This window comes from Saccostrea cucullata, unplaced genomic scaffold, assembly GCF_032062105.1.
Source record: "Saccostrea cucullata isolate Sc308-1 unplaced genomic scaffold, CSIRO_AGI_Scuc_v1 ctg27, whole genome shotgun sequence".
NCBI classification, from domain to species: Eukaryota; Metazoa; Mollusca; class Bivalvia; order Ostreida; family Ostreidae; genus Saccostrea; species Saccostrea cuccullata.
In genome coordinates, this window is record NW_026920935.1 from 835,879 (window position 1) to 848,146 (window position 12,268).

At 35.1% G+C, this 12,268-nt stretch overlaps 1 protein-coding gene across 2 annotated transcripts in view; it reads left to right on the forward strand.

Annotated features, from left to right (window-relative positions):
- The window catches only part of LOC134258733 (protein polyglycylase TTLL10-like), a 65,888-nt gene extending 57,467 nt beyond the window's left edge, over positions 1-8,421 (forward strand). For both annotated transcript variants that reach the window (XM_062741295.1, XM_062741296.1), the window contains exons 2-10: positions 941-1,361; positions 2,528-2,646; positions 3,465-3,665; positions 4,106-4,268; positions 4,466-4,637; positions 5,633-5,773; positions 5,995-6,111; positions 6,499-6,592; positions 6,687-8,421. In XM_062741295.1, coding sequence (XP_062597279.1) covers positions 941-1,361; positions 2,528-2,646; positions 3,465-3,665; positions 4,106-4,268; positions 4,466-4,637; positions 5,633-5,773; positions 5,995-6,111; positions 6,499-6,592; positions 6,687-8,047 — 2,789 coding nt within the window. In that variant the 3' untranslated portion in view covers positions 8,048-8,421. The remainder of the gene's footprint in view (positions 1-940; positions 1,362-2,527; positions 2,647-3,464; positions 3,666-4,105; positions 4,269-4,465; positions 4,638-5,632; positions 5,774-5,994; positions 6,112-6,498; positions 6,593-6,686) is intronic.
- The last annotated feature ends 3,847 nt before the right edge of the window (positions 8,422-12,268 follow it).

The following is a 12,268-nucleotide window of genomic DNA, read 5'->3' on the forward strand; positions in this document are numbered from 1 at the left end:
TGCATTTATGTTTACATTCATTTGAATAATTGAACAAAAAATTGATTTTGCAGCCTGTTAAAGCATTGTCCTTCATCATATTTTTTCACTGTTTTAATTAAATGCTGTTTACCCCTCAGTAATCAAGGATTTGTTACCTCCCAGCCAGATGCCTTATAGCTGCTTTGTTGACAGGAAAGTCTTATGTCACTATAGGTAAAATCAATTAGACAGGATCGATTGGATTTGTAATTGAACTTGTTATGTTTTAGCAAATCTCATCAAAAACTGTGCCATTTCAAAAAGTTAATTCTTATTGGCTCAAAAGCAGCAGTGTCCTCTTATGATTCTATCAATAAAATTGTATATTTGTCTTGTCTCTGTATCAAAAACAAGTTTAAAATCCATTTAATTCATAAAAAAGTAATTTCTGTATTATCATTCACACAGTCAGCAATAGATTCCTAATGCGTTGCATACTGTGAAATCTATTGTACAAACTCTGTAGAGGAAATTGAACTGTTCGTATTGTCATTCTCGGTGGCAATATTGTGCTAGTTTCCTTGACTCCACATTGTGCTGGCAGATACCTTTAATGTGCTTTGGAGGAAATTCTTTTTTTCATTTATAATTAATTTTTCTGATTTTTTTCTGCTCTACCAACAATAAATTCTTTTGAATAGGTTTCCAGGCAGTCAAAAAAGCTTATTAATTAAAGATTATTGACTTCATCAAGACTGCGCATTTAAAATTATTAATCGTTTTTCTGGTATGACATATACTGGTAGGGTATTATATATTAAATTATTTTTTTTCTACTTTGATAATTTCTTCACAGTTTATTTTACTTTATTATAACTGCATAATTGTAACAATCTCCATAAATGTTAAAATTGTTGTTAACTTGCTTTAAAATTTTATGTGTTTTTTATTTTTATCTTTAGTTAATTTTATTTTATAGATGCACCAGCAGAAAACAAAACTGAGGGTGCCACTGGTACAGACCCAGGTAAACCTGACACCACTAAGAAGGAAGCCACTGTCAGTAAACTGGAGGCCACAAACTCAGATAAAACTGACAGTCAGACGGTCAAACATGACAGTGGACTGAACCCAACCAAACCAGATACGGCCAAAGACAAACCGGACACCACCAAAGACAAACCGGACACCACCAAAGACAAACCAGCTGATACCATAAAAGAAAAACCGGATACCAATAAAGATAGCACCACCAAGGAAACCAAAGAGGAGGCATCAAAAGAAAAGATAAAGAATGGGAAAAAGTCCCCCCATGTCCGCTCTACCAGGCTCCCCGCCTGTAGCCTCCCCGTTAACATGCAGCCGACATTTTACGTGGGTGGAGGAAACGGTGTGTCACTGTAAGTCACTGCCGGGTGTACTTAGTCTGGGTGTGGGTATTAAGGATCAAAATTAATTGTCTATTGTCTTCTATTACAAGATTGTAATATACAGTGAAGCCTCATTCATTCAGACACTAACAATCCAGTACTGGAACCAACTTCAAGACAATATTTGGGGGGAACATAATTTACATTAAAGCTGAACTTGACTTGTAAATATGCATAGGCCATATTAGATTTTCTATCTCAGATATCAGCACTGGGGTATATACTTCAGATTTGTCACATCTGACTACTTTCTTGTCATGGGTACCTGCTTTGAATGGATGACAAGTTTCTTTTACACATTCAGCTTTTGTATCTGCTGTAATTAAGAAAGATATATCCTCACAGTCTTCCAGAGGCTTTTTTCATCCCAAGGTTTTTCTTAAGAACACAAGTCTCTGGATAAATGAGGCACTACTGTATGTACTTCAATAAGAGTCTCAGCTTTTAAGCAGTATACTTACATATTTGGGAAAAAAGAAGATAAATTATGTTTGTATAAGAGGTTCCAAAAAATTAATTCTTTTAAGAAGCAATAGAGAGCACTATCCTCATTTTTACACATGTATATGAAAGACAAAATAAATGGTGTTGGCCTTAATGCTAGTTCTAAAATCTGCATTTGGTAGGTCTGAAAAACATAAACATTTAAAAGAGTAGTATCAAAGGTGAAGCTAACTATAAAAAGCAAAGATAAATTGTTGGAACTAAAATGATAAGCAATTCTTAATGTTATTTGTATGTGACAAAGTTTTAATTCTAATAAAAGCAGTACCGGTATTTATCTATAATGTGAAAAGCATGACTGTGTATCTTTCAGAGCAATATGGCATGAATGTCTAAGGTTTCAAAAATACTTAATTTATTCTATTATGGCACATTAAATGTTGAATAAGGGTTTATTACTATGTAAACATATCCTGAATTTTGATTTATCACTAGAAAGACACAGCATCCAAAACCACAAATAGGGACTTCAAAATATTTAAAGTGATTTTCAAATCCTTGGTATTGTCTATTATCTCAGAACTTGAGAGACTCTGTTGTCGTTTTGTAAGACACCTGAAATTGATCACCTTCAGCCAAAGTGTTCACAATTCAATGGAAATGTAAATAAGATAGACAAACTGTTCTTACAGAGTGGAGGCCCCACTACTCAATCTTGGATGGAAGCGGACCAATGACAAATATGATGAGCGTTTTAGACTGAAGTGGGTGGAGTGCAAGACTAGAATCAATTACAGTGCTTTCAAAGAAGGTATATAGATTTGAAAATGAATTCAAGGATGGTGTATTCCTTCGTAAGATTTATAAATACAAAAACCTTTTATTAAAATTCAGAGTTATTGACTGATATTAATTACTGGTATGTCAGACAGCTAAGAGTCCATAACCAAAATCTCTTTTCTTTTTGTATAATTTATTTAATAAGTTTGCTTTGCTTCTTCTCCCTCTAGCAATGTGTTTACCATTATATCCTAGGTTAATTTTTTAAAAAATATATATTTATATATAATAATATAATAATACATGTATTCATGCTCCACATTCCTGTTATTAAGTAGACTCTTTCTTGCAATAACTGCATATGAACAAATTAACAATCATTGTCAAAACATTGGTGTCATTAATTTTGTGTGTATATGATTCACACTAGACCCGAAAGTTTAAAATGCTTTCACAATAGATGTAATCAACTATGTCAATAAATGTTCCAAGTTTAAATGATAAATGCTTAATCAGTATTGCAAAGTGAAATCGAGAAACTGTAAACAGTCACAAAAACATAAGACAGTTGTAACCTTATACTGAAGGAAGACACCTGTAAATAAAGTTCAAGATTTCAAATACAAATATATGTATTTTATGGTTTTAGAAATGCAACAATTTTTTTTTCATGAAAATAAATTGATAAACTTGCATTAAGATCATCAATTTTTTAGCAGATTCTACACAAAAAACTCTATGAAAAAAAATGTCCTTTCTTTCATTTTTCTTATACATGTGTACTGTATGTGCATCTTTTAAAACAATTTCATACACAACTTGTATTCATCAACATTGTACTGGTTTTAGGTGAACAGTTGGTTAATCACATCCCTAATGGAAACCTTCTGACTAATAAACTGGGACTTCTCAACAGTCTCCAGGAGTATGAAAGAGTTACCATGAGTACCAAAGGTCGACCTCCCAGGTTACGCTTCACTGACTTTGTTCCCGAGACCTACAGATTTGATGAAAAGCATGACCGAGAAGTGTTCTTGGAACGGTATAAAGGTGTGTCATTTTCTACCTATAAAAGTATTTCTAGAATTTTTAAGAAATCTAATTCCTTTACTAATTCTTTTACTGTAAACTGTTTAACTTTTATTTGCGACAACTTTATTTTGCAATTTATTGGAGGAAAACTAATTTGCGACAATTAATTTTCGTGATCAAGCTTTTTTTGATCTGTTGATAATAGACACAGAGACTTCAGCACTGTGTCACAGCGAGAAATATTTCAAAATGGTGAGGCTCTCATGAAAATTTCTCTCATGCAAATAAAAGTTGGTTTACAGTATATGAAAGTGAATTTTTTCCATTAATCTGTTGTTTTTATGTTCCTTGGCAAAAGGTCATTTGTTAATTCAAGAACTTCCTTAACCTTGTGCAACAGATATTGAGATATCCTCACAAAATTTTAACAGTGAGATAATTTGACTTTGCGTTTTCAGACCCGGAGCTTTGGATCTGTAAGCCCACAGGTATGAATCAGGGGAAAGGAATCTTTATCATTAGGAGTCGGGAGGAGGTTAACAAATTGATAGAGGAGCGCGAGCAGAGGAGGGAACAGCTGGCCAAGTCCTCAAAAACCATGATGACCCGCATTGTACAAAAGTAAGGGGGATAACTTATAATGATGCGCACAGACAGAAATACAATTGAATTAAGTAATATGATAGAAAACAACAGAATTTTCTTAAAAAAAATAGCTAAAATTTAATTGTTTATGATTTGAAATTTCCTTTTTTTTCTTCAGTTGAGGTCTTTCATTGTTTTTTTTTTATCTCGTGTACTTTTTTTCTATTTAAAAGGTATATAACCAATCCATTGCTTCTAACTGAGAGGAAGTTTGACATCCGTGCATACATGTTGATTGCCAGTACAACCCCTTATTTGGTGCTATATCACAAAGGCTATGTGAGACTGTGTTGTAACAAATACAATGAAGATTCCAAAGAGTTGTCTACACACCTAACTAACCAGGTAAATAACCAAGCTCACTAGCAAAGTATTTAATCCAGCTTGTATTCAGCTCACTAACCAGGTACATAGCCAAGCTCACTGACCAGGTAAATAACACAGCTCACTGACCAGGTAAATAACACAGCTCATTGAGCAGGTAAATATTCAACCTCACTGAGCAGGCAAATAACCCAGCTCACTAACCAGGTACATAACCCATCTCATTGACATAGTAAATAACCCAGCTCACTGACATAGTGAATAACCCAACTCACTAACCAGGTAAATAACCCAGCTCACTAACCAGGTAAATAATCCAGCTTCCTGACAAAGTAAATAACCCAAGCAGGTAAATAACACAGCTCACGGATCAGATAACTTACCCAGCTCACTAAGCAGATAAAAAACCCAGCTCACTGACCAGGTTAATAACCCAGCTAACTGAGCAGGTAAATAATCCAGCTCACTGATCAGGTAAATAATCCAGCTCACTGACATAGTAAATAACCCAGCTCACTGACCAGGTTGGTTTATAATCAAGCTCACTGACCAGGTAAATAACCCAGCTCACTGACCAGAAATAACCCAGCTCACTAAGCAAGTAATTAACCCAGCTCACTGACCAGATAAATAACCCAGCTCACTGACCAGGTAAATAACCCAGCTCCCTGGCCAGGTAAGTACCCAGCTCACTGACCAGGTAAATAACCCAGCTCACTGACCAGAAATAACCCAGCTCACTAAGCAAGTAAATAACCCTGCTCACTGACCAGGTAATAACCCAGCTTGTAATCAGCTCACTAAATAGGTAAATAAGTCAGTTCCCTAACCAGGTAAATAATTCTGCTCACAACCAGGTAAAATGTTATTTTCATGTGCTATCAGAAGTGCTGCTACTATTTTTGTTCCATGGCCTAAACTTGGTTAAATAAAGACAGAAATAGCATTTTTGATAAAATATCTTGCATGGGTGTAAACAGTTTTATATGAATCTAATATTTTTCCTCTCCAATTAGTTTGTGCAGAAAAAGGACCCTAATTACAAAGACATTAAAGAAGATACAGCTTGGAGCATGGACAAGTTTAATCAGTATATTAATGAGAACATAGCCCCACACAAAGAGCTGGAACAGGACTGGGTCTACAACACACTCACTGTAAGTATATACCTCAGACTGTTAGCAAAATCAGATAGTCTTAAAACATAGTTCAATAAAACATTTTATACTCATAGTCAGATTCACTTCAATTATAAGCATAAAGTTTTTATCTCTTGTGATGGAACACCACTGTTCATGAAGATAATAGAAAACAAAGATACATGTCAATAATTCGTACTCACAATTGAAGTTATGTCTACATAATGTTTTCCCTTCAGAAACAAATGCAGAAGATCATGATCCACTGCTTTAACAGTGTTAAACACAAACTCCAGTCCAGGGTTGGATTCTTCGACCTTTTTGGACTGGACTTTATGGTGGATACAGACTTCAAAGTAAGAATACCCTACAAAACAAGTGTATTGGAAAATTAGTCTGTAAGCATAAGGGTAATTATTTAATGAATCTCAAATGCTTAAATAAATTCAGTTAAATCAAGTCCATGAGTTGGCATTTAAGTAAAAATTCTACAATTTGTTTTAAAAAAATGAAAAAAAAATACTTTAAAAAATTCTTTTGGATGGAAGTTAATAGATGCTGGTCAAGAAAGGCAGTGTATCTGGAGATCACAACAGCCAAATATTATGTCAGTTGTCAAGCTGTCTGAAATGTGCAGTGGCCACCAGATAAAATATTTTTCTCACTTGACACTTACTTTCTTAAATTGTAATAAAGTAAGCTGAAGAAATACTGGAAACACTAAAATGCCTCCTTTTTTCCAGATTTACCTGATAGAGATCAATGTGAACCCGGCTCTCCACTGTAATTGTGAGGCACTGAAGGAGGTGATTCCAGGGGTGGTGGAGGAGACACTCTGTAAGTTATAGCTTAATCAGGAATCTCATTGAGTCTGTTAAGAGTCCAGAGAAATATCTGTATCAAACTAATCAAATCTCCATTTGTTTTACAGTTGTGGCCATTGAATGCTTTGAAAAAACACGCAAAAACCAGCAACTACTGCCTTTGAATTCATTAAGAGGTTTTTCTATACTTTACTGTGGTTCTAGGCCATACAATATGCCTTCCAGGCCTAGCCGCAGTGTTTCACCCACGAAAGACAACACACCACAAGAAAAGCGTGCTTCCATTCCAAACACTGCTGTTCCTACTGCACCACGATCTCTCCACCGGTTGAGCACCACCAGTACTCCGGTTGTGTCTGCTCCACCGGTTGTGTCTGCTCCTAAACCAACACTAACAACTGAAAAGTCATCCACTGACAAAAACAGTGAAAAAGACTCCACTATTAAAAAGCAGCCAGTTGTGACTGATGTTCACAGGGTCTCTAACCCCAATGCCAAGCTATCGGATATGGTCTCATTTTCTTCCACTACCCTGCTGGCAGAGGCTGGAAATCTATTAGGCCAGACCTCCAATAAACTGGATGAGTCAGCAACATTGAAAACGAGCCATGGTGATGAGAAACAAACAGAAGAGGATGAAAAACTGAAAAAGGAGGATAGTAACTTGAAGGAAAAGGCACAGTCTGTAGCAAAGAGCTCAGAAGGTGTGGTACTGAACCTTTCTCCTCTTGAAAAACAAAAGTCAACAATGGCTGAGGAGAAGTCAAGTGTTGCTGACTCTCTAGTCAGTTCTACCACCAAGACCACCACAACCACTTCTACCAGCAAAGCAAAACCATTTGTCGGCCGGTTGTCTGGTAACACCACTTCTGTACCTGCTACCTCCTCTGTGACTTCCATCCCAAAATCCAGTCCTGGTGACACCAACTCTTCAGCAACCACCTCAAAGCCAGGACTGACTGAAATCACACCGAAACCAGCACATCCGTACGTTATAATGACTAGCACTACCAGCACAAACCCCATACCAACTAAAAATGTATCAAATTTTCCTCTTATTACAAACAATGGAAATAGAAGTGCTCGCCATAATTCAAACACTCAATCTCTTCGCTCATCCAAAGAGACCAGTGGTAAACTTTCGATTTCTGGAGGCTTGAGTTCAAATCCTTATAATCTCACTAGCTCATTAGGGAAAACTCAAGGCTCTGCAGTGTATCTCAACACAGCCACTACTAGATCTCTTAATGTGACAGGATCTAATGCGTTATCTACCGCAAATTCACATGCAAGCTCAAACAGTGCCAAACTAATGACTGTCCCCTCTGTTACAATATCAGAACCTGGCCCTAAAACAATAGCAACTCTGACTCTAACCAGCTCTAGAAGTGGATTCATGGGAAGAAATGAGGTCAAGTCTGCCGTCCGACGAAGCAGGGATAGGGACAAACCGGACAGGGGGAATTGACTACTACGCTATTCCAAGTACAGCTGGGGGTGACATCTGGTGGGAGAATTAAACAAGGGAAACAACCTAGTCTGTCTCAACAGTCAATGTACAAAGTATCTGTGATATTATGACACAGGGTACCTAAGGGCTTAAAAGGTCTTAATGTTAATCACTTGAAATGTACCCACACAAGCTTAAGTGCAGCACTTTAAATTTTTTAATGAATGTATTTTCTAAGAGCAGGGATATTCATATTAGTAGTAGAATATGAATCAAATCAACTCATCTGCTAGCTTTATCATTTTTTTAATAGAACAGAACTATTTTTTTCACTAATATTTATTGCATTGTACCAACATTAGTATTAAGATACAGGTACTCATAAAATCTATTCAAATCACAATGGTTTAACATTTAAACATTTCAAATATTACAACTCTAATTATTTTAATTTTTTATTTCTGATCCCTATTAAAGATGTGATCCTTTCTTTTTCGCAAAGGCTAGATGTAGTCAAACAAAACTTTTTAAATTAACTTGATAATAGGAACACCTGTCAATGCTGTACTTGGTTTAACCTTTCAAGGTTCACAAGTACCTACATTTATAAATTGGTAGAATGATCAGTTGTTTTTACATTTCTCTGATCATAATATTCCTAAATACACATGTAATAGTATTACAGAAATGACATTCCAGTGCCGTACAGCTGTTTTCATTATTATTTTATTGTGCCAAATGTGAAGGAGATAGATTTTATTTAATTGTAGAGTTTATATCCTATTTATACAGTTTTATTAAACATCTGTGATACCTATGTGATATCTATACTAAAGATGCTTATGACTGAACTCTGCAGTTATTACCAGAAGCTCTCCTGAGTTTGGCCGTGACTTCAGTGAATCACTGAATAATGGGGATTTTTTGTTGCCACATTAAGTTTGGATGAGTTGTGTCTTTGTGCTGAATGTGGTATATTAGCGGTATATACCTTTCTTTTTGTTATGCCTTACATAAATCTTTAATAAATTATTATTATAACACATACATGTCACTTAATCCTTATTGTTCTTTTAAGGTCAAGATCTAGTAAATGAAAGGTGTCTACAAATATATCAAATTTAGGAAATAAATTCCTTTAATGATGCTTTATAACTTTAGCTAGGTCAAATAAGGTGTTTTGGGGCATAATTTGTAGGTAAACAAGATGAAAAATCATATTACATATTGTCATTTCCTATGAAAATTAAGAAAAGCAGTCATGAATATAGGAGTTTTTTCCATATCAGACAAAGAAAATGTATCCAGATTGCCTACAGTCTTATAAAAAACGAAAATTTGTATGTTCATGGCCTCTTTAAAATAATGTTAAATTTAATATAGGTATCGGGACTACTTTTAATGTAATTTCAAATTGAATTCCATGAAAATACTATATTTTCTACATAATTCTATTAGAGCGATAAAGTATGGGAAAAAGAAAATTGAAAGTGATAATGACATCATACGCAGCACAGTTAAGGTTACAAAAAGGAGGCGGAGCCTAATTTGTACGGGAAAACTTGACTATGACATCATACACAATATACGTCATACAGCATTTCTTTAAAATACCACAAAATGAGTTGATTTGCTAATTTAACCAGTAAGAAATGATCCAACTACATTAAAACTTACTACAGCGTGTTGTTTTGACTTTAGTTAAGTCCCACATAACAAGTTATATACATGTCACTGATCGCAATACATTTGTCAATATGACGTCATTTCTTACAACGTGACGTAGTTTGTATGCAGTGAGAGGCAGATCAAGTAATATTTTTCTCAACAAAATATTTATTCTCTAATTAAATAAAATATTATTTACAGATATTCTATGAGCAATAACTTGAATTTAATGTCGTTTTCACTATTTTATTAATATATTTTCTGTACATTACGTATTTAATTGACACTGCCGTATATTTGTATGCAAGTATACCGGAGGGTAATGTGGGGGTCTTAATAAATCGATCTAGTGCAAGGGCATACTCTCTATGGATCATAATAAGCTTTTACATTTCAACTCTAGAACTATTAAGGTATCTGAAAAGTGCTGCGATCCTGATGAAATCTTAAAAACAATTTAATTATATCAATATTTCATGCCGCTGACCATCAAAAAATATAGCATTCGGTCATACAAATATAATTTTAACAATGAAATTGCAGAAATTAGACAGGATCGCAGCACTTTTTAGAAACTACAATGTGTGTTGAAAATAATTATATAATAAATTTGGAAATGAAACTTGGTTATGCCCTTGCACTAGTGATATTTATATGTAACATCAATAATGCAAGTCAATGTGCTAAAATCGCCTGACTGCAGCATCACGTGACTAGTCTAAATATAAAATATATTCGTCCTCGATATGTAGTTATTAATCATAATTACAATTATCTGATATAAATAATGTACTAAAAATAATCGCCATTCCAATTACAAATACATTTTTAAATACAAAATTTAGTCGATATTTCCATTGCGCACCTTAACTGTGCTGCGTAATGGATCTTGCACCAAAAAGTTAGTCTAAAGCAAGGTCTTGACCTTAACATTGAAAGCACATTGGATAACAGATTTTATTAATTGCAGATCTATAGCTCACTGATCTGGAAAAAAAATTGTGAAGAATGTACAAGTCATCCACCCATTTTTTTCCCCCAACCCGTACGAAACAGTCTGGGCGGCTTAGACACGGCTCAGGCACGGATTCCGGCTCCAGAAACCCATGCTTAAGCATTCCGTGCTCCTATGTAAAGTATGCATGGAAAGCCGTGCCTAAAAGTGGTCGAGGCACGGACACGGCACGGGATATTGGCCGAAATATTTAAATGAGATCACACGGTTTTACAAAACCCGTGTCAGAAAGCCGTGCTAGTTTCCATATATGGACTCATGGATTCTGTAAACCCGTGTCTGAAACCTGTGTCCTTTTCCATATATGGAGACACGGTTTTTTGGAAACCCGTGTCAAAAAAGCCGTGCCGTATACCATATAAGGAGTCACGGGATCTGTGCATTTGTTTAGATCTGGGTCATGGCCTTTAGAGAATCTCCTGATCGATGTAACTGTGGATGCCAAAATGGTGACTGAAACCCAAACTAACTTCACATTGCTTTACATTAATGCTTAGTTTTAGAATTTCAAAAGTTAAAAATCTTATATGAATGTGTCCATTTACTTTCTGTTAAAGATTAACTTTATCAGTTACAATCCATGCTAGTTTTTAATTAAGATTTTAATGATAATGTACAATATTCAGTTGTAATTTAATCTAGCTAAGTTTGCACAATCTGAGAAAGAATTTAGTTTAAATAAAACTTTCACTAGCACAGTCACAGATGTCACATAAAATATATACTATAAAGGATTAGTGAAAGTCCAACTAAAGTCATTCAAATAAACCTAAACTATTTCATCATGTTCATTGTCAACATCGCAATACAGGACTTAGATCATGGAAATTAAAAAATTGACTTATTTATTCTAGATTACACTTACTTCATTTAGTTCAAAAGTGAAGAAATTATCCCAGATTGACATAAATACAATTCCTACTGACATCTATTAGTTAAATATCCTTTAAATATAGCAAAAAGACACATTGACTTAGCTCATGACCATGAATCCCTCCAATTTAATATTCAAATAAAGGAAGTTATGATTGAGCATGCTCAGTAAAAAGCCGTGAGATATAAATAAATACAAGTTTGAAGCAAAACCCGCCTGAGTTAAAATCCATCTCCTTGGGACACGGATTCCGTGCCTCCACTGGGGTTTCTGTGAGTGAGGATTCCTCACTTTCCGACACGGAAGCCGTGTCCGTGTCTTGGACATGCAGAACCCGTGTGGATTCCATGTCTTAGCCGTGCCCAAGCCGTGCCTATTCCGCCTCGAACTTTCGTACGGGAAACATTAGTTACGCATCTGCAGCTAGTTCTCTGTCTGTTAATTGCCTTCTGTCTTATAAACAGAATAACTGATGAAGACTGAAGCTCTACTTACATAAACTTAAGTAGGTTGGTGCATGTGTATTTATGTTATTTCTCTGAATTTTAAATCGTCAGTGGAAAGTGAAAAATACATCATGAATCTCTGAAGTACTGAGAATAACAAATAAATATACATACATGTGTACTGCACAGCAAATTCGCAAATTTTACATTTTCTGTCAAGTATGACTGGTTTATAT